This window comes from Tetranychus urticae, chromosome 2 (genome assembly GCF_039701765.1).
Source record: "Tetranychus urticae isolate SD_2017Ah chromosome 2, NJAU_TeUrti_SD_1.0, whole genome shotgun sequence".
Lineage (NCBI taxonomy): Eukaryota > Metazoa > Arthropoda > Arachnida > Trombidiformes > Tetranychidae > Tetranychus > Tetranychus urticae.
In genome coordinates, this window is record NC_142959.1 from 28762641 (window position 1) to 28783055 (window position 20415).

Below are 20415 nucleotides of genomic sequence, written 5' to 3' on the forward strand. Positions count from 1 at the left end.
TACTTTCCCGCCTTTTAAGATCAGCTGAATTCGGTTGCATTGTCTGATTCAAACGAAAATTTAATTCTAATTTGGTTGTGTGTTCAGCCATCAAATGTACTTTTAATTCGCAATGTTCATTAAAAGTATAACCATCGATGGTTTCAAAACATATGGTAAACGAACAGAAATCAATGGATTAGACCAATCTTTTAATGCAATTACTGGTTTAAATGGATCTGGTAAATCAAATCTGTTGGATTCCATTTGTTTTGTTCTTGGTCTTGCCAATCCAAGTTTGGCCCGTGTCGCCCATTTAAGAGAATTGATTTACAAAAATGGTCAAACAGGTCTTACCAAGGCTAGTGTTTCCATCACTTTTAACAATTCCAACAAACGACAGTCACCTCCAGGCTACGAAAATTATGATGAAGTTACTATAAGACGTGAGGTAATTTAAAGTTTTTCTATTTCTTTTATAAATTTGAGTTCTTTGTATCTCATTTATCACAGCATCTAATCTGACTTCTTGTTCACCCAGGTCACAATGGAAAATCGAACTAGATACTTCATCAATGGTTTCACTGCTCAAAACAACCAAGTTTTAGATTTATTTCAGAGTGTCTCTTTGAATATCAGTAATCCTCATTTTCTTATTATGCAAGGAAGAATAACGAAGGTTCTTAACATGAAGCCACATGAAGTAAGTGTTTCTGAATGACTATCTGATTTAAAATAACATTCAAACTTTCTTGTTTCCAGATTTTATCTATGGTTGAAGAAGCAACTGGTTTAAGTTTGTACGAATCTAAAAAGAGAACAACTCAAGCGACTTTAGTCAAAAAAGACTTAGCCTTAAACAACATCGATATCTTAATCAATGAAACTATTTTAACCAAATTGGATCAATTAACTAAGGAGCAATCGAGTCTTTTAGCATATCAAAAAGTTTGTATTGATTTGGAAAACTTGAAAAAAATTCATACAGCTTGGACTTACACAAGCTTGTCTAATCTTTCGCAACAAACGGATGCCAGGATCAAAGATCAACAAAAAGTGATTAGTGATGCAGAAGAAAAGATCATTGTCATCAACGAATCTGTCAGCAAAATTCAAGATCAAATAAGGCAAAGCCAGAAAGATTCAGTTTTCCGACCGAAACTTGCAGCTTTAGAGGAGGAACTTAAACAAGTACAGATGGAAGAAACAAAAGTTATGAGTGTTATGAACCTGAAAAAAGATAACCTCAATGAAGTTTTGAAAACAAAAAATAACTTGGTTAAACAAATAAAAGAAGAATCGAAGGTCAAGTCAGCCAAAGAAAAAGAATTCGACAAGTTAAACCAAGCTTTCAGTGAGTTCGAAGAAGTAAGAAAAAACGATGAAGTTGCTCTAGAGCAAGCCCAAAAAGATTTAGAAACAATTGTTTCTGGTGCTAGTCGAGGAGATGATGGAGAAGCAGCTGCCACCCTTGCGGACCAACTCATGCAAACTAAACGTGAAATCGCAAATTTGGATACAGAGACAGCTAAAGCTAAAATGAAAGTAAAACATTGCAAAGATGAATTGGTGAAAAAGGAAAGTGAAGCATCAAAGAAAAAAGGAAACTATGAAAATGATGTGAAATTAGTTGAACGTATGGAAAATGAAGCTGCCAGATTGAAACGTGATTTAGATGCAATTGGCTTTGATGAACAATCAAGTGAAAGTATGATGTCTGAAAGAGAAAATTTACGGAAGGAATACGATCAATTGAGATATGATGTCAATTCTCTCGAAAACAAACTTCCTCAAATTCATTTTAATTATCGAAAACCAACTCCAGATTTTGATCATTCTAGAGTTAAAGGTCCTGTTTGCACTTTATTTAAGGTTAAAGACCCACGAAATTATACAGCTCTTGAAGTTGCTGCCAGTGGTCGATTGTATAATATTATAGTTGCTGATGAAGAGACGGCCAAGTTAATCTTAGAGAAAGGTAGACCCGAAAAACGGTGCACACTTTTACCCCTGGATAAGATTCGTGGACGTGAAATTGATCCAAGAGTATTAAAAAATGCTCAATCAATTGTTGGAAGAGACAATGTTTTTCCGGCATTGGATTTGATTGAATTTGATCCATCATTGACGGAAGCGATGAAATATGTTTTTGGTGATACTATGATCTGTCCAAATATGGATTGTGCCAAGAAAGTTACCTTTGCTAGAAACGTTGCTACTAGAACTGTCACCCTGGACGGAGAAGTTTTTGATCCATCTGGTACTCTTACTGGTGGTGCTATTGGAGGTAAAGGAGCTGTTCTCTCCAGTATCGATCAACTCATGAAAAGAAAATCAACCTTTTCTAGAGTAAAGTCAACATTGATGGAAATAGAACGAAAACTTGATTCTATGCACGCCTCCAAACAGCAATATACTCAATTGAAACAACAATATGATTTGCGATCTCATGAGATCGAATTGTTAAAGGATCGACTTAAATCAACAAACCAACATCTTCTCTTGGAAGAAATTGAAAATTTGAAGCAAACAATTGCTGAAAATGAACAATCTTTACAAGATATGGTCGATAGAAAAAAGACAGCAGAAAAAAAGGTTAAAGAGCTTGAAAGTAAAATGAAAAATACGGCTTCTATTCGTGAAAGAGAACTACAAGAAGCTGAAAAGGCATTGGAAAAGGCGAAAAAGAATTTCGAAAAGACGAAAAAAGCTGCTTCGGAAAGAGAACAAGCCGTTTCTTTTCTTAAAATGGAGATTGACGAGTTGAAGAAGTCTTTGGATAACTATGCACAACAATTAATTGAAGTTGATTCCAAAATTGAAGCTCAAAAGGCCGAGGTTGACGAGGCTTCAAAGGCTGTCGATGAAGCTAAAGAAGTTGTTGATGGAGTTCAAGAAGAAATAAAGAAACTCAAACGCCTTATCAATGAGCATAGCTCCGAGATTGCAAGATTAACGAAACAAAAAGAAAATCTTGTTCGTGAAGCTGAAGAAATGAAATTATCCATTAAAAAGCATCAACATGAAATATCACAAATTGAAAATGAAGGTAAAGATGCCTCCAAGAGTATCCAACAACTATTGAAAAAGTTCACTTGGATCAATGAAGAGAAACATTTGTTTGGTGAAGAATCTGCTGGTTATGGATTCAAAAGAGCTGATTTCAACCCTGAAGAGCTCGAGGATCGTATAAAAAGATTACAAGATGATAAAAATAAACTGTCCAAAACCGTCAACATGAGAGCCAACATTATGCTCGGTGATAAAGAAAAGGAAGCTGAAGAATTGAATAAGAAACGTCAAATTATTGAAAATGATAAGAAAAAGCTTTTGATTTATATGGAAGATGTTGACAAGAAAAAGAAAGATGCCCTTAAAGACGCATGGGAAAAGATAAACAAAGATTTTGGAAATATTTTCACTACTCTTTTACCTGGTGCCAATGCCAAATTAATGCCTCCTGAAGGTAAAACCATCATGGAAGGCCTTGAAGTTAAAGTAGCATTTGGTGATGTTTGGAAAGAATCATTAACTGAACTTAGTGGTGGTCAAAGGTCATTGGTTGCATTATCACTCATTCTCGCTCTTTTACTGTATAATCCCGCACCAATATACATTTTGGACGAAGTTGATGCAGCTCTTGACCAAAGTCACACAACTAATATTGGAACCATGATAAAAAAACATTTCACAAACTCTCAGGTAAATTTCTCATAAGCTTTCAATCTTGAAAATTCTGAAAATTTATTTATGTCTCTTTTCTTCTTCACAGTTTATCATTGTATCGTTGAAAGATGACATGTTTAACAATGCCAATGTTCTGTTCAGAACTAAATTTGTTGATGGCTGCTCAACGGTTACTCGTTTCGCTAAAGGTGATCGCTAATTATTAACCGGCAACAACCAAGAATTAATAGCCAATTTATTATCTGTTTTCTCATGTAACATTCATTATTGCATCTCTTCATTTGTATCAGTCTGTATTTATCATCTAATCTAAATCATGTGAACAATAATCCATCTAATTATTTTTATTGATAAATTTACCCTTACAATTGCCTTTGACTCTTACTTTGGCATTTTCAATTAAAAAATTGTGTCTTTTAAAGATCCATTTTATTTTGAATTTAAAGTTTCTGTGCTTTCATTATTCAAGGTATTATCATTTCAGAAGTTCAGCTCTGTCTGGTGATTGAGAATTTAAATTCATTTATTTTTGGCTAAGACCTTTTCTGTATTTCTAGCCAATTAATCCAATTGGTTGATCTTTGATTCTTTGAATTTTAAACGTTTATGATTTGCAATTTTTCCATCGCTTTTTAAAGCTCTTCCTAATTCAAAATTTAAATGCATACAATCAACTATTAAAATCATTTATGAAGTGGTTGGAAAGTGTTGAACATTTGATTTTGTACTTAATAGCAAATCAAAGTAATATTTTAAATTTAAAATTAACTACTTTATGGGTTATCAATTAATAATAACTAAATGGGTAGAAAATAAAATTTTGATCCAATCATTGTTTGATAATTAATTTCTTTAAATACTTTGGATTAACTGAAAATATTTGACTTGGTTTAATTCCCCTTTGATTTGTGTACAGTATTGTTAATTAAAAGGAATATTTATTAATTGATTATGATGCTGGTCTTGCAACTTTATTCGGATCATTAAAGCTATATAAGACAAAGAGATATTAAATGTGTATTCAACATCAACCGGCGATCGATTCAGTGTATTATTTGACAACTGGATGATTATTTTCAAACGTCGTCTTTCCGGAGATAAAGTATATCATAATGTCCAGGACGATAAAGAAGGTATATTTTAGGATCACAATTATCTGGGAAATAATGAACTGTCACTTGGTCACCTTGAGCACGATCCAGGTAATTAATACAAACACCAACTCCAATTGCTGAAGTCAATGCAATAATGTGAATGTGGTCACTTTCTTTATTTAATGGTTCCACCTCATGGCTGCAAAAATTTTTCATGGTTAATCCACTGTCAAGAAAGCTTGAATAAAATTCTTGATTTTTTTGCAAATAGCCTGAAGTTAGAAGTCGCATGAAAACTACCAAATAATCAGAAGTTCCTTGCTCGTTGAAGAGGTTAAGTAGCTGTTCTTCATTTGAAACCTCTTTTGTTTTTAACGAATTCAAGGCATTCATAAACTAAAATGAGGGGAAAAGGAAATTTAAATAAAATTATGAGTTGAAGAAAAATTAATTGATTGTTCTCGTAAAATTATGCAATCATAAAGTGCAAAGTAACTTCAAGGTTAATCATGTAGACGTATTACATTCTAGATTATCCTAGAATCTTCAAAGGTAGTTTATGTTTTTTTATTACTAAGACTTTATGCAAAGTTGAAGGTGAGTGCAAACTGAAGCTGAAGTTATTAAAATAAATGGTCTAGACTTACGTTTTCATGAATGTCTTCAATAGTGAATGAAGGAAAACCTAATGCAATTAAATCATCTTTGATTTTATTAGAGACATCAATGAACCTATCTAACTCTTGAGCATCTGTTATCAGATATTCAAAGTATGCGAAGGTGAATCCACGGAAAAAACAGTTTCCATCAGGTCGTGTTCTCCGTAATAGGTGATACTTCTTCAAGAGGGACTAGATGGAAAAAATAATGAGAAAATACCATAATTTTAGCTTGATGTTAGACTGTTAGTTGAGACTGAGAACTTTTTCCGGTAATTTATACCAGCAAATACCTTTATTTTATTTTTGTAGACATCATCTTCATCTGGATATTCACTCAATAAAAATGAAAGGTCCATTTTATCCCCAACGAGTTTTATACTGTCGGCAATGTCCTTTTCGATCTGTCTTTGTTGTGCAATGATAGCCTCATCTTGATTTATATCTGAGAAAAATAAATTCAGAAAATGTTTAATAACAAATGGGACAACGATTTAAGCAAAAAAAGGTGGAAGAGAAGATGGCGGAGAAAAAAACTAAGGGAACTGGATAAGAGTAAGAATGTTATGTAAAAAAAATATTACAAAATAAAACATAACCAACCAGGATTCCAACCATCTTTAACAGGATCCTTGCTAGAGCTTTCAGCATTAGATGGGCCTTCCATGGTATAATTATTGACACACAACCAAAATCAGATAATAAGCGAAAATCTGATAAACAAAAAGATTGATGAATAAAGAGTTAAGATGAGGTGATGATGGTGATAATGATTATGATGGTAGAGCGTATCAAAACAAGTGACAACTAAAAGGACAAAAATAAAAGACAAAAGCAGAGAAAAAAATTGCAAGAGGAAGCGAAAAATTAAGATCCTTGTGGTTCAAACTTAATTCAAATTAATCACTTAACGATTTACCATTCAACTTGTACAATAATCAATTGAAAATGTGTAAATCTGCAGCAAAATTAATGCATTTCACCATATTACTGATTACTGATCCTACTCGATAAATGGAGTAGATCCTTGCAGATACTCTTATGAGTAATGCTTGACAGCTCAGCTAGCTAAGTCGATATTCACACCGATGAGGATGATTGGCCTAAATTAAAGTAATTATGAATAAATTTATCAAGAATATTTTAGGCCAGATCATGTTTAATTAATACGAGTTGAATAGGATTTGATTTGGTTGTGTTAAATTATGTCAGCCGCAAAAGCTGGTGCCTCAATTTAAGCTAGCTGAGACTTGAAGAGAGAAGAAGTCAGCTCACGAAGTTTTTATAAACCCATACCAGTTATTTCACTTATAACCAAATACAAATGCAAAATGAATTCTGCTTTTTAGTTATTCAGATCAGAGATATTTTAAGGATGAATTTTGAAGTGATGTCTCAACTCGTTTATACTGTTCGTTATTGTATTGACTAAACTGGAAAATAAAGTGAAAATGAACAAGAAATGGTTATTATGGCTCCTGATTCCACAATTTTACACAACTTAATCTAATCAAAAATAGTGGCTCAATGCATTTTCGAGTTTCACAATTACTTATAATGAATATTCTGGATTCTGATGACTCATGTACTTCTGAATTATTCAACTGGTAAGCAGTCAAATCCATTCATACTTGGACCAAAAATATAATTCGCGGTGAAGCTAGTAAGTAACTTTGGTAACATTCATTGGAGTATAACTCGAAATCACAGCTAAGATCTTGAAAACTAATTTTGAACCCCAGTCTTAGTTTGACCCTTTTTCATGCAACAGGTGATCTACCTTTGCCCGTCATCTTTTGAGCTTAAATAAAAGTTTTAACAGCAATTTTCTAGATTAAAACTTGTTTATCATTTGCACCGAAAATATTATTACCGCAAAATGGATCAAGTTAATAGCAACACGGATAAAAGTAAGTTTTGTTTTTCGATCAAATAAGTTTTACAATCTTTACTTTATATGTTTAGTTACAATAAAAGTGAGACACTCGGATGAGGATTATCATGACATTACAATTGATTGGTCAAATGAAAGTTTTGATTACAGGAAACAATTGTTTCATCAGGTAAGTCAAAAGAAAAGACAATGAAATTAATAATTTCTTAATATTTTACTTGCATTTATAGTTATCAACATTCACAGGCATACCAATCAAATACTGTATCAAGCGTATGTTGCAGTAACTGGTGTAGGACTTACATCTGTCGACTTGGGCAACCCTGAATTCGGTGATGAGTAAATGATACATTTATGAATTTTATTCAACTTTTTTGAGCTTTTTTAAAATTTAAATACTCTCTAATTAATTCTTTAGAGAAGGACGGGGTTACATGATTCCGGATGAAAAAGAGGAGGCAATGGAGCATATTCAGGATGGCGCTTGTTATCTTTTCAAAACGTATATATTCACCTGCTATCCTACTTATCCTAGTATTATCTGTTTCTATCAACTGATTCATCGTGATCTGGTCAATGAAAATGGTTGCAACTTCTATTATTGTCACTCTTTGGGTAGTCGTTTCTTCACGAAGAAATTTTCAGAGATTATTAAATCCGATCACTTGCAGACACTTCTGGGTCCAAGAGTTGAGGGACAAACACGGGAAACTTTAACAAGAATTAAATTAAATCTGAATATTGAACATATTACTCGCCTAGAATGCAATAGATATTTCGAATCTTTAGGACAATTTGATTATCCGTTCTCTAATTACTATTTGCGTTACCGAGGTTAATGAAGATATACACCTGGTAAAACTTAGAATCTAGGTTATTTTCGGTTACGTGATTATTACTTTCGTTATCGAGGTTGATTAAAAATGCTTTTGCAGTTCATTATCAATCAAAGAAACTGACTTATATCAACTTTTTTGCATTAAAAGATGAAAATTTCAAAAACATTGACTACTATTTCCATCAGTAAATGCTCCCTCATTTCTGGTCGGATATGATTTAACAATTCTGTTACATGTTTAGGACATCAGTTTCATAATAACTATTTGCGTTATCGTGGTTAAACAAGCAAGATTGAATGAGCTGAATAAAAGAACAAGAACAAAATACAAGAACAGCAAAATAATTTGATAGGAAAATTGGAGAAAAATCACAATTTTTATTCAGAATCAGAAAACACAACTTTTTAATAACTTTTTTCATTGAAAGATAAAAGTTTGAAAAACATTTGACTACTATTTTTATCAGTAAATGCATTTCATCCTCATTCCTAGTCGGATCTGATTTGAAACAATCTTTATCTATAAACTTGAAATTCAATTAATAATTAGTGAAATTAGTCAAACAACACTAGTGTATTCATCAACAAAGAAAATGTTCAACCTTTGTCAACCATTTGCAAGCTTGAATAGCTTGATGCTAGTGCCACATATGTCATCCAATCTCCTCGAGAGAACTGAATCGGAAGAGAACAGACCGAAACAGCCCAAAGGTCCGCAAAATCTACTTGACACCCTAATATTTCAAAGTAAAGGTATTGAGAGTCACCTAGGTTACATTCATATGACAACCCTATTAGGACCATAACTCGAAATGACGACTTCTTGAAAACTGGTTTTGAGAAACATTCATAGACAAACAGATCTTAGTTTAACCTTTAAACACTCAGCTGATCTACTTTTGACTGGAATTTTTTGTTATTAAATGAAAATTTCATCCTTCATCTTTTAAACTGACTTTTTATAATTAACACCAAAAATATAAACTGTGTTGTCTCAAGATGAATAAAGAAGTTGGTAGGAATTCTGATAGAAGTAAGTTACATTTTTTATCGACTCACAATTGTCAGTTTGAAAATATTATGTTCTTTGTTATGTTTAGTTACAATAAAAGTAAGGCATTCAGATGAGGATTATCATGAGATTACAATTGATTGGTCAAATGAAAGTTTTGATTTCAGGAAACAATTGTTTCATCAGGTAAGTCAGAAGAAAATACAAGAAAGTGATTAATATCTAGTTTACATTATACTCATATCAATAGTTATCAGCATACACAGGAATACCAGTTGAACATCAAGAGTATGTCGGTGTGAGCAGAGCATTTCGTCACGCTCACAGTCTGCTAAATACCGAATGGAAGGATGGGTAAATAATTTTATCTAACTTTTTGATTGCCTTTCTTGAAATCTAATCCTTTTTCATAAATTTTTCAGAATTTTTAATGAGGTCTGGGATTGGGAATACGACTCAAAGGAACGCGCAATGAATGCTTTCCATGATGGCGATTGTTTTCTATTTACAACGCAACTTTTTGCAGCTGATACTGGATTGTTTTGTAGATATGACTTGCAGCATCAGAGTCTGGTTAATGCAACTGGATGCGACCGAAATTATTGCTATTACTTGGGTTGTCGATCTTTCACAAAAAGAGTATCAGAGTTGCTGAAATCAGATGAAATGCGAAAAATTTGTGATGAAAATGGCTTACGATTTGGCGAACAACCAGAGGAATTTTTAAGAATGAACCTCAATTTGAATATTGCACATCTTACACACCCAGTGTGCACTGGGTGGATCTTAGCTTGGCCTGGTCTATTTCGGTTTAATGTTAACCATATGTACTTACGTTACCGTGGCTAACTTGAATCTCTGTCAATTGTCGATAAAAAAGTTTTACTTTCAATTTATTCAAATGTTTTCATCTAATAAAAACATTCAACTAAAATTTTATTAGTGGATGTTTCCTCATTTCTATTGATTTGTAAAAGTCTTCCGAAACAGTATTTTTTTATTTTAATTTTTGATAATCAAACTTGAATCTTAATTAATAACTAGATATGTGTTCAAACAACACTAATATATTTATCAACAAAGAAAATGTTCAACCTTTGTCAAGCAAAGCGCTCAGAGACGTTTGTTTTGAGAGACATTCATTGACACAAAGATCACAGTTTAACCTTTTCTGTACATAACAAGTGATCTGCTTTTGGTCCACCATTTTTGAGGTTACATGAAGATCTCAATATTCATCTAATGAATTAACTGAATTATTTATAATTTATACCAAAGTCATTTTTGTCATAAAATTAATGGCGATAATAGATACTCTTCTGATAAAGGTAAGTTTCGTGTGTTTTTCAATTCAATTTTAAAATGAATGCCATTTTATGTTCAGTTACAAAAACAGCAAAAATTTGAAAGAAAAATTGGAGAAAAATCACAATTTTTATTCAGCAACAGAAAACACAACTTTTTAATAAATTTTTTCATTGAAAGATAAAAGTTTGAAAAACATTTGACTACTATTTTTTTCAGTAAGAGCATTTCATCCTCATTCCTAGTCGGATCTGATTTGAAAAAATCCCTTGAAACACATTGGTTACACCCAAATTGTTTGCTACAAAATTTTAATCTTATTCTATTAACTTGAAATGCAATTAATAATTAATATGCGTACATATGATTCTAGAGAATTCCTAAAAATTTTAAAGAAAATGTTCAACCTTTGTCAACCATTGCCAATGGCTTGAAAAGCTTAATGCTAGTGATCTAAATATCATCCGAGCTGCCCTCGGGTCAATTGAATCGGAAGAGAACAAACCGGAACTCTTTTGAAGAGAGTCACCTAGGCTACATGCATGTGCCAATCCTATTAGGACCATAACTCGAAATCACGACTTCTTGAAAACTGGTTTTGGGAAACATTCATAGACAAACAGATCTTAGTTCAACATACACACTCAGTTGATCTACTTTGCCTACAACTTTTTGTCCTTGAATGAAAATTTTTCACTCATCTCGTAAATAAACTTTTTTATAATTAATACGAAAAATACTAATTTTTGTTACAAAATGAATGAAAAAAATAGTAATACTTCTGATAAAAGTAAGTTTTGTTTTTTTGTTTTGGATTGACTTTTAAAATATTTTTTTTGTTACGTTTAGTTACGATAAAAGTAAGGCTATCGGATGAAGATTATCATGACATTACAATTGATTGGTCAGATGAAATTTTCGATTTCAAGAAACAATTGTTTCATCAGGTAAGTCTAAAGAAAAGATAATGAAATGAATTATTTCTAGTTTTACATTTCCCTTTATCAATAGCTATCAGCATACACAGGAATACCAATTATCCATCAAGCTTGTATCGATGTGGACAATGTAAATCTTCATCGATGTGAAGGTCTGATGAACGCCGAATTTAAAAACGGGTAAAATAATTTTATTCAACTTTAAGATTACTCTTTCTTGATATTTAATTTGTTTTCATTGATTCTTTAGAGATGTGCATGAGTATTATGGTTGGAAATTCGATACTAAAGAGGATGCAATGAATGCTCTTCAGGATGGCGATTGTTTTTTGCTTCACACAGAACTGAAATCAGGTGTCTATCATCATGGGATTTACTGTACTTATAAACTGGTGCATTGGGATCTGGTTAGTGAAACTGGATGTAACCTCCATTATTGTCATTACTTGGGTAGTCGACCTATTATCGAGAGATTTACAGAGCTGGTGAATTCAGATTCCTTGCAAAAAGCTATGGACGAGGCAGGACTAACAATGGAGGAAAGGAATAGAACTCTACTTAATTTGAACATTAAGCATTTTACAGAGCTAAAGTGTAGTGCAAAGAACTTGATTTATCCGGGTTCAGGGTGGCGGATACACAGTGACTATTTGCGTTATCGTGGTTAAACAAGCAAGAGTGAATGAGCTCAACAAAAAACAAGATTCCTCATTTCTATTGATTAAATTAAAAGTAAAAGTCTCCCGAAACAGTATTTTTTATTTCAATCTTTGATTATCAAACTTGAATTTTAATTAATAATTAGATATTTGTTCAAACAATACTAGACTGAATTCGTGGACTGGAGGAACTGCAAAGAAGGAGACTTAATTTGAATATTCACCATATTATTGATCAAAATGCACTGCGGAGTTTACAACGATGACCCCATTTCATCGGTTTTAAGAAACTTTCCTACTTTTTGAGGTACATTCGTTTTCTTTCTAAAATCACTGTAATCATCTTGAAGAGGTAAACTGCAGTGCAGTGCTCTTGGCCTATCCACATTCAGGACATCAATTTCATAATAACTATTTGCGTTATTGTGGTTAAACAAGCAAGACTGAATGAGCGGAATAAAAAACAAGAACAGCAAAAAGTTGAAAGAAAAATTGGAGACAAATCTTAATTTTTATTCAGAATCAGAAAACACAACTTTTTAATAACTTTTTTTATTGAAAGATGAAAGTTTCAAAAACATTTGACTACTATTTTTATCAGTAAATGCATTCCATTCTCATACCTAGTCGGATCTGATTTGAAACAATCTTTATCTATAAACCTGAAATTCAATTAATAATTAGTGAAATTAGTCAAACAACTCTAGTGCATTTATCAACGAAGAAAATGTTCAACCTTTGTCAACGATAACGATTGAAAACCTTTGTAAACGATATTCTCAGTAGATTAAAAAACCATCAGAAATTAATTGGAAAAATAAAATAATAAAGGACGAATATTAGTATGGCCCAAAGGTCACAAAGCAAACTTTTCATAGGAACCGCCAAATATACTTGAAGCCCTGATATTTCAAAGTAAAGGTAATGAGAGTCACCTAGGTTACATTCATATGCCAATCCTATTAGGACCATAACTCGAAATCACGACTTCTTGAAAACTGGTTTTGAGCAGCATTCATAGACAAACAGATATTAGTACAAACTTTAGACTAACTTCTTTTGACTGAAATTTTTTTTCCTTAAATGAAAATTTAGTCATTCATCTTTTTATAATTATCGCCAAAAAACATAAACCGTGTTGTCTCAAGATGAATGAAGTTGGTAGGAATTCTGATAAAATTAAGTTTCGTTTTTCCAAACAAATCAGTCTTAAAATTTTTTCTTTGTAATGCTTAGTTGCAATAAAAGTAAAGCATTCGGATGAGGATTATCATGACATTACAATTGATTGGTCAAATGAAAGTTTCGATTACAGGAAACAATTGTTTCACCAGGTAAGTCAAAAGTAAAGACAATGAAATGAATAATTTCTAGTTTACATCCTACTCATATCAATAGTTATCAAAATACACAGGAATACCAGTTGAACATCAACACTATGTCAGCGTGGACAGAACATTTCGTCACGGTCACGGTCTGCTAAATATGGAATGGAAGGATGGGTAAATGATTTTATCCAACTTTTTGATTGCCTTTCTTTAGATTTAATCCTTTTTCATAAATTTTTCAGAACTTACCATGAGAGCTGGGATTGGGTATACGACTCAAAGGAACGCGCAATGAATGCTTTCCATGATGGCGATTGTTTTCTATTTAGAACGTTACTTTTTGCAGAGGATATTGGATTGGGTTGTAGATATGAATTGAAGCATCAGAGTCTGGTTAATGAAACTGGATGCGACCGAAATTATTGCTATTACCTGGGTCGTCGATCTTTCACAAAAAGAGTATCAGAGTTGCTGAAATCAGATGAAATGCGAAAAATTTGTGATGAAAATGGCTTACGATTTGGCGAACAACCAGAGGAATTTTTAAGAATGAACCTCAATTTGAATATTGCACATCTTACACACCCAGTGTGCACTGGGTGGATCTTAGCTTGGCCTGGTCTATTTCGGTTTGATGCTAACCATATGTACTTACGTTACCGTGGCTAACTTGAATCTCTGTCGATTGTTGATAGAAAAGTTTTGCTTTCAATTTATTCAAATGTTTTCATCTAATAAAAACATTCAACTAAAATTTTATTAGTGGATGTTTCCTCATTTCTATTGATTAAAAGTAAAAGTAAAAGTCTCCCGAAACAGTATTTTGTTATTTCAATCTTTGATTATAAAACTTGAATTTTAATTAATAATTAGATATTTGTTCAAAAAACACTAGTGTATTCATCAACAAAGAAAATGTTCAACCTTTGCCAACTATTTGCAAGCTTAAAAAGGTTGATGCTAGTGATCTAAATGTCATGCAAGCTGCTTCTCGAGAGCTAAAACCTGTTGTTACTCACCATTGTGATTTTTTGTTTATCGTGATGATGAAAACTCTGATTCTGATGGTATTGGAACAGCAACTTTACTTAAAGTGCGAAAAACAATTGCAGATTTGATACCAAAAAAAGCTATAAATTCTTTCCATGATGGCGATTGTTTGCTTTTTAGAACGAGAATTTTTTTAGGCCGTACTGGATTTGAATGCAAATTTTGATTATGGGATCCGAGTCTGGTTAATGCAACTGAATATAACCGAAATTATTTGTCATTACTTGGTTCGCTGATATTTTAAGTAGATTTTAGATATTTTCAGAGTTGCTAAAATCAAATGAATTGCAAACAATTGTGAGTCGTGAACTGGAGGAACTGCAAAGCAGGAGACTCAATTTGAATATTCACCATATTATGGATACAAAATGCACTGCGGAGTTTACAGGCTGGTTACAGTTTCATACCATCCACATTTATTCACTTCATCGTGGATAACTTGACAATTTTGTCTTAATTCATTTAAATGTTTTTATTCAGTAAAAATATTAGTTATGACTCTTTGGAATCAATGCATTTTCGAAGCGTTTTGGAAGCATTTACAATGTCTATTCCATATTCTGATGACGATTCTTCATAAATTATTCGTCTGGTAAGCAATCCTAAGCAGCAGTAAATACCTTTATACTTGGACTTAAAACATGATTCGCGGTAAAGTAAGTAAGCTTTCGAAGCTGAGTTCGTGAGAGTCACCTTAGTTGCATGCATAGATCCATAACTAGAAATGTTAATGGCCCAAAACGGCCAAAGTCAGAACAGCCAAATACAAAGCTAATCAAATCTTGCAATTCAAATTGCAAAAAAGTCCAAAAAAACCTTTCTATGAAAATTTAATGTTAATCAAAATTTTACTTAGAGTAATATAATTTATTAACGATAATGACTTGAAGTTTCAAATTTTGCTCAGTGATTATATGGACATTCTTTGTATGTGGACAATATGGCTGTTCTGACTTTGGCCGTTTTGGACCCAAACCCTAAAAATCACAGCAGATTCTTGAAAACTGGTTTTGAGAGACATTCATTGTCACAAAGATCACAGTTTAACCTTTTCTGTATACAACAAGTGGTCTACTTTTGATCATCCATTTTTTGTGCTCAGATGAGGATCTCAATGTTCACTAATGAATCAACTTATTTATAATTTATGCTAACTTATAAATTTTTGTTACAAAATGAATGCAGATAGTAATAGTATTACTTCTGATAAAAGTAAGTTTTGTTTTTTGTTTTGGATTGAGTTTCAAAATATTATGTTCTTTGTTATGTTCAGTTACAATAAAAGTGAGACATTCAGATGAGGATTATCACGAGATTACAATTGATTGGTCAAATGAAAGTTTCGATTACAGGAAACAATTGTTTCATCAGGTAAGTCTAAAGAAAAGATAATAAAATGAATAATTTCTAATTCATATTTTACTTTATCAATAGCTTTCAGCATACACAGGAATACCAGTTGAACATCTTGAGTCTGTCACTGTACACAATGTAAATCCTCGTTACTCTGCCGGTCTGATGAACGCCGAAGTCAATAATGGGTAAAAAAATTTTGTAAAACTTTATGATTGCTCTTTCTTTAACTTTAACTTATTTTCAATTATTCTTTAGACGCGGGCTCGAACATTATGCTTGGTCCATAGATAACAAAGAATATGCAATGGGTGGTTTGCATGATGGCGACTGTTTTCTACTTCAGACATCGATAACATCATACGGTATGCATCCTGCACTTTGTTGCAGGTATGAACTGGTGCATCGGGATCTTGTTAGTGAAGTTGGATGTAATCTTCATTATTGTCATTACTTGGGTAGTCGACCTATTATCAAAAGATTTTCAGAGCTGGTGAATTCAGATTACATTAATAAAATCCTGAACCACGACCAAACAGAGAAAGTTCGGAAAAGGATACAAGTTAATTTGAACATTTATCATCTTGAAAGGGTAAACTGCAGTGCAGTGGTCTCATTTTATCAAGATTGGAGGTTTCAGAATAACTATTTTCGTTATCGTGGTTAAACAAGCAAGACTGAATGAGAGCAATCAAAAACAAGAACAGCAAAATAATTTGAAAGAAAAATTGAGACAAAATTTTTATTCAGAAACAGAAAACGCAACTTTTCAATAAATTTTTTCATTAAAAGATGAAAGTTTGAAAAACATTTGACTACCAATTTTATCAGTAAATGCATTTCATCCTCATTTCTGTTCGGATATGATTTGAGAGAAATCCCTAAAAACACTCGTTTCCCACTAATTTTTGAGAAAATTGATAGATTTTTCCTCATTTTGGCAATACAAATGAATGTATTAACCAAAAAAGTTCACAATTTAAACTTCATTTCATATCGAATTACAAAATATACTTGACACCCTAATAACTCAAAGTTAAGGTAGTGAGAGTCACTTAGGTTACATTCATATGACAACCCTATTAGGACCATAACTCGAAATCACGACTTCTTGAAAACTGGTTTTGGGAAACATTCATAGACAAACAGATCTTAGTTTAACCTTTAAACACTCAGGTGATCTCCTTTTGACTGCAATTTTTTGCCCTTAAATGAAAATTTTATAATTCATCCTTTCAAACTGACTTTTTATAATTATCGCCAAAAACATAAACCGTGTTGTCTCAAGATGAATGAAGAAGTTGGAAGGAATTCTGATAAAAGTAAGTTTCGTTTTTTCAATCAAATCAGTTTTAAAATTTTTTCTTTGTAATGCTTAGTTACAATAAAAGTAAGGCATTCGGATGAGGATTATCATGAGATTACGATTGATTGGTCAAATGAAAGTTTCGATTACAGGAAACAATTGTTTCATCAGGTAAGTCGAAAGTAAAGACAATGAAATGAATAATTTCTAGTTTACATTCTACTCATATCAATAGTTATCAAAATACACAGGAATACCAGTTGAACATCAAGAGTATGTCGCCGTGAACAGAACATTTCGTCACGCTCACAGTCTGCTAAATACCGAATGGAAGGATGGGTAAATAATTTTATCTAACTTTTTGATTGCCTTTCTTGAAATCTAATCCTTTTTCATAATTTTTGCAGAATTTTTAATGAGGGCTATGGTTGGGAATACGACTCAAAGGAACGCGCAATGGATGCTTTCCATGATGGCGATTGTTTTCTATTTAGAACGAGACTTTTTGCAGATGGTACTGGATTGGTTTGTAGATATGACTTGCAGCATCAGAGTCTGGTTAATGAAACTGGATGCGAACGAAATTATTGCTATTACCTGGGTCGACGATCTTTCACAAAAAGAGTATCAGAGTTGCTGAAATCAGATGAATTGCGAAAAATTTGCGATGAAAATGGCTTACGATTTGGCGAACAACCAGAGGAATTTTTAAGAATGAACCTCAATTTGAATATTGCACATCTTACACGCCCAGTGTGCACTGGGCAGATCTTAGCTTGGGGTTATCTATATCGGTTTAATGCTAACTATATGTACTTACGTTACCGTGGCTAACTTGAATGGTTTGGACTCATTTGGATGCTAAAGTAAACAATTGTAAAATTTTAGCTTAAGCTACTAATCCAATTATTGTTTTTTCAGAATTTTAACCAAGAATTGACCGAGGACTTTCACAAAATTTTACATTGAGGATCATGAACAACAAGTAAAAAGACCATTTTATTGCGATTTTAATACTTCCATTTTGATTAAAAAAAGACAAATGATTCTGATTGAATTTTTATTCTGATTTCTTTAAATCAACGCTAAAACAATGAGAAATTATGGCTTTTCAAACTTGAATTTCCATTAATAATTAGATATGTGTTCAAACAACACTAGTGTATTTATCAACAAAGAAAATGTTCAACCTTTGTCGAGAGCTAAAACCTGATGTTACTCACCATTGTGATTTTTTGATTCATCGTGATGACGAAGACTCTGATTCTGATGATATTGGAATAGCAACGTTACTTAAAGTGTGAAAAAGAGTTGCCGATTTGATACCAAAAAAAGCTATGAATGCTTTCCATGATGGCGATTGTTTTCTTTTTAGAACGGGAATTTTTTTAGGCCGTACTGGATTTGAATGCAAATATTGATTATGGGATCCGAGTCTGGTTAATGCAACTGAATATAACCGAAATTATTTGTCATTACTTGGGTCGCTGATATTTTAAGTAGATTTTAGATATTTTCAGAGTTGCTAAAATCAAATGAATTGCAAACAATTGTGAGTCGTGAACTGGAGGAACTGCAAAGCAGGAGACTTAATTTGAATATTCACCATATTATTGATACAAAATGCACTGCGGAGTTTACAGGCTGGTTACAGTTTCATACCATCCACATTTATTCACTTCATCGTGGATAACTTGACAATTTTGTCTTAATTCATTTAAATGTTTTTATTCAGTAATAAATATGTTAGTTATGACTCTTTGGCCTCAATGCATTTTCGAGTTTTGGAAGCATTTACAATGTCTATTCCATATTCTGGTGACGATTCTTCATAAATTATTCGTCTGGTAAGCAGTCAAATACCTTTATACTTGGACCAAAAACATAATTCGCGGTAAAGTAAGTAAGTCATTAGGTTATATTCATTGGAGCATAAATCACGGCTAAGGAAACTCTGAAAACTGGTTTAAGGACCACAGTCTTACAGCCTTGTTAGCTTGACCCTTTTGACGTAGAACAGGTGATCTACTTTTGCTCAACATCTTTTGTGCTTAGTGGAAATTCCAACATAAATCTTCTAGACTAAAACTAGATTAACTTAATTTAAATTGAAAACATTAATTTATTGTCGCAAAATGGATGAAGTTAATAGTAACTCTGATAAAAGTAAGTTTTGTTTTTCGATCAAATAAGTTTTACAATCTTTACTTTATATGTTTAGTTACAATAAAAGTGAGACACTCGGATGAGGATTATCATGAGATTACAATTGATTGGTCAAATGAAAGTTTTGATTTCATGAAACAATTGTTCCATCAGGTGAGTCAAAAGAAAAGACAATGAAATCAATAATTTTTAATTCATATTTTACTTTATCAATAGTTATCGGCTTACACAGGAATACCAGTTGAACATCAAGAGTGTGTCAGTGTACACAATGTAAATCCTCCTCTCAATATCGGTCTGGTAAACGCCGAAGTCAATAATGGGTAAAAATATTTTGTAAAACTTTATGATTGCTCTTTCTTGAACTTTAATTTATTTTTAAAAAGACGCGGGCTCGAATTTTATTCTTGGGAAACAGATACCAAAGAGCGTGCAATGCGGTGTTTTCATGATGGTGACTGTTTTCTACTTCAGACAACGATGATATCATACGGTTTACATCCTGGAATTTGCTGTACGTATGAACTGGTGCATCGTGATCTTGTTAGTGAAGTTGGATGTAACCTTCATTATTGTCATTACTTGGGCATTCGAGCTATCACGAAGAGAATTTTAGAGCTGGTGAGTTCAGATTACATTCAAAAAATTCTGAGCGTTGAGCGAGAAACAAATGAAGATCGGAAAAGGGTGCTACTTAATTTGAACATTTATCATCTTGAAGAGGTAAACTGCAGTGCAGTGGTCTCAGTTTATCCATATTTGGGGTTTCAGAATAACTATTTGCGTTATCGTGGTTAAACAAGCGAGACTGAATGAGCGCAATCAAGAACAAGAACAGCAAAATAATTTGAAAGAAAAATTGGAGACAAATCACAATTTTTATTCAGAAACAGAAAACACAACTTTTCAATAACTTTTTGCATTAAAAGATGAAAGTTTCCAAAACATTTGACTACCAATTTTATCCGTAAATTCATTTCATCCTCATTCCTAGTCGGATCTGATTTGAAAAAATCCCTCAAAAACAAATTGTTTGCCTCAAATTTAAATCTTTATCTATAAACTTGGAATTCAATCAATAATTAGTGAAATTTGTCAAATAATACAAGTGTATTTATCAACAAAGAAAGGGTTCAACCTTGGAAAT

At 32.5% G+C, this 20415-nt stretch overlaps 6 protein-coding genes and 2 long non-coding RNA genes across 10 annotated transcripts; 7 read left to right on the forward strand and 1 right to left on the reverse strand.

The window, feature by feature from the left end:
- Nucleotides 1-32: 32 nt before the first annotated feature.
- Nucleotides 33-4105, forward strand: SMC2 (structural maintenance of chromosomes 2). Its single transcript, XM_015935796.3, has 4 exons — nucleotides 33-430; nucleotides 521-682; nucleotides 742-3681; nucleotides 3752-4105. The coding sequence occupies exons 1-4, from the start codon at nucleotides 113-115 to the stop codon at nucleotides 3863-3865; spliced, it is 3534 nt and encodes a 1177-aa protein (XP_015791282.2). The 5' UTR covers nucleotides 33-112; the 3' UTR covers nucleotides 3866-4105.
- A 427-nt stretch (nucleotides 4106-4532) lies between these two features.
- On the reverse strand, nucleotides 4533-6360 carry LOC107368046 (ubiquitin thioesterase OTUB1). Its single transcript, XM_015935828.2, has 4 exons — nucleotides 6023-6360; nucleotides 5713-5864; nucleotides 5408-5611; nucleotides 4533-5156 (listed from the first exon to the last, which is right to left on the reverse strand). The coding sequence occupies exons 1-4, from the start codon at nucleotides 6084-6086 to the stop codon at nucleotides 4743-4745; spliced, it is 834 nt and encodes a 277-aa protein (XP_015791314.1). The 5' UTR covers nucleotides 6087-6360; the 3' UTR covers nucleotides 4533-4742.
- A 339-nt stretch (nucleotides 6361-6699) lies between these two features.
- Nucleotides 6700-8389, forward strand: LOC107368055 (uncharacterized). 2 transcript variants are annotated; one of them, XR_016198433.1, is made up of 5 exons: nucleotides 6700-7082; nucleotides 7162-7329; nucleotides 7385-7482; nucleotides 7544-7652; nucleotides 7732-8389. It is a non-coding gene; the product is annotated as an uncharacterized LOC107368055 (long non-coding RNA). The 2 variants fall into 2 exon arrangements; XR_016198432.1 differs by having other exon boundaries at nucleotides 6700-7026; nucleotides 7191-7329.
- Nucleotides 8390-8838: 449 nt separating this feature from the next.
- LOC149094286 (uncharacterized) lies at nucleotides 8839-14209 on the forward strand. Of its 2 annotated transcripts, none has more exons than XM_089267103.1 (4): nucleotides 8839-9184; nucleotides 9252-9349; nucleotides 13464-13567; nucleotides 13636-14209. In XM_089267103.1, the coding sequence occupies exons 1-4, from the start codon at nucleotides 9151-9153 to the stop codon at nucleotides 14060-14062; spliced, it is 663 nt and encodes a 220-aa protein (XP_089123229.1). In that variant the 5' UTR covers nucleotides 8839-9150; the 3' UTR covers nucleotides 14063-14209. The 2 variants fall into 2 exon arrangements, with proteins under 2 accessions (XP_089123229.1, XP_089123228.1); XM_089267102.1 differs by lacking the exons at nucleotides 13464-13567; nucleotides 13636-14209 and adding exons at nucleotides 9414-9517; nucleotides 9586-10097 and having other exon boundaries at nucleotides 8846-9184.
- LOC107368054 (uncharacterized) lies at nucleotides 11474-12138 on the forward strand. The gene is made up of 2 exons (XR_016198436.1): nucleotides 11474-11586; nucleotides 11657-12138. It is a non-coding gene; the product is annotated as an uncharacterized LOC107368054 (long non-coding RNA).
- Nucleotides 14210-15334: 1125 nt separating the features above from the next.
- Nucleotides 15335-16562, forward strand: LOC149094287 (uncharacterized). Its single transcript, XM_089267105.1, has 4 exons — nucleotides 15335-15655; nucleotides 15717-15814; nucleotides 15878-15984; nucleotides 16055-16562. The coding sequence occupies exons 1-4, from the start codon at nucleotides 15619-15621 to the stop codon at nucleotides 16461-16463; spliced, it is 651 nt and encodes a 216-aa protein (XP_089123231.1). The 5' UTR covers nucleotides 15335-15618; the 3' UTR covers nucleotides 16464-16562.
- A 317-nt stretch (nucleotides 16563-16879) lies between these two features.
- Nucleotides 16880-18156, forward strand: LOC107368073 (uncharacterized). Its single transcript, XM_089267104.1, has 4 exons — nucleotides 16880-17118; nucleotides 17176-17273; nucleotides 17338-17441; nucleotides 17510-18156. Exons 1-4 carry the CDS (start codon nucleotides 17085-17087, stop codon nucleotides 17934-17936), a joined length of 663 nt encoding a protein of 220 aa, XP_089123230.1. The 5' UTR covers nucleotides 16880-17084; the 3' UTR covers nucleotides 17937-18156.
- A 744-nt stretch (nucleotides 18157-18900) lies between these two features.
- LOC112538452 (uncharacterized) lies at nucleotides 18901-20213 on the forward strand. The gene is made up of 4 exons (XM_089267106.1): nucleotides 18901-19268; nucleotides 19324-19421; nucleotides 19485-19591; nucleotides 19655-20213. Exons 1-4 carry the CDS (start codon nucleotides 19238-19240, stop codon nucleotides 20064-20066), a joined length of 648 nt encoding a protein of 215 aa, XP_089123232.1. The 5' UTR covers nucleotides 18901-19237; the 3' UTR covers nucleotides 20067-20213.
- Nucleotides 20214-20415: the final 202 nt, after the last annotated feature.

Excerpts from the sequence above, each read along its gene's own strand:
- LOC112538452 (XM_089267106.1), top strand. The coding sequence starts at position 19,238 with ATGGATGAAGTTAATAGTAACTCTGATAAAA. Across the intron at positions 19,269-19,323 it reads TAATAGTAACTCTGATAAAA|TTACAATAAAAGTGAGACAC; the intron begins GTAAGTTTTGTT and ends TTATATGTTTAG. Across the intron at positions 19,592-19,654 it reads AACGCCGAAGTCAATAATGG|ACGCGGGCTCGAATTTTATT; the intron begins GTAAAAATATTT and ends ATTTTTAAAAAG.
- SMC2 (XM_015935796.3), top strand. The coding sequence starts at position 113 with ATGTTCATTAAAAGTATAACCATCGATGGTTTCAAAACATATGGTAAA. Across the intron at positions 431-520 it reads AAGTTACTATAAGACGTGAG|GTCACAATGGAAAATCGAAC; the intron begins GTAATTTAAAGT and ends TTGTTCACCCAG. Across the intron at positions 3,682-3,751 it reads AACATTTCACAAACTCTCAG|TTTATCATTGTATCGTTGAA; the intron begins GTAAATTTCTCA and ends TCTTCTTCACAG.
- LOC107368073 (XM_089267104.1), top strand. The coding sequence starts at position 17,085 with ATGAATGAAGAAGTTGGAAGGAATTCTGATAAAA. Across the intron at positions 17,119-17,175 it reads TGGAAGGAATTCTGATAAAA|TTACAATAAAAGTAAGGCAT; the intron begins GTAAGTTTCGTT and ends TGTAATGCTTAG. Across the intron at positions 17,442-17,509 it reads AATACCGAATGGAAGGATGG|AATTTTTAATGAGGGCTATG; the intron begins GTAAATAATTTT and ends TAATTTTTGCAG.
- LOC149094287 (XM_089267105.1), top strand. The coding sequence starts at position 15,619 with ATGAATGCAGATAGTAATAGTATTACTTCTGATAAAA. Across the intron at positions 15,815-15,877 it reads GGAAACAATTGTTTCATCAG|CTTTCAGCATACACAGGAAT; the intron begins GTAAGTCTAAAG and ends CTTTATCAATAG. Across the intron at positions 15,985-16,054 it reads AACGCCGAAGTCAATAATGG|ACGCGGGCTCGAACATTATG; the intron begins GTAAAAAAATTT and ends ATTATTCTTTAG.
- LOC107368046 (XM_015935828.2), bottom strand. The coding sequence starts at position 6,086 with ATGGAAGGCCCATCTAATGCTGAAAGCTCTAGCAAGGATCCTGTTAAA. Across the intron at positions 5,612-5,712 it reads TCTACAAAAATAAAATAAAG|TCCCTCTTGAAGAAGTATCA; the intron begins GTATTTGCTGGT and ends TTTTCCATCTAG. Across the intron at positions 5,157-5,407 it reads TTGAAGACATTCATGAAAAC|TTTATGAATGCCTTGAATTC; the intron begins GTAAGTCTAGAC and ends CCCTCATTTTAG.
- LOC149094286 (XM_089267103.1), top strand. The coding sequence starts at position 9,151 with ATGAATAAAGAAGTTGGTAGGAATTCTGATAGAA. Across the intron at positions 9,185-9,251 it reads TGGTAGGAATTCTGATAGAA|TTACAATAAAAGTAAGGCAT; the intron begins GTAAGTTACATT and ends TGTTATGTTTAG. Across the intron at positions 9,350-13,463 it reads GGAAACAATTGTTTCATCAG|TTATCAAAATACACAGGAAT; the intron begins GTAAGTCAGAAG and ends TCATATCAATAG.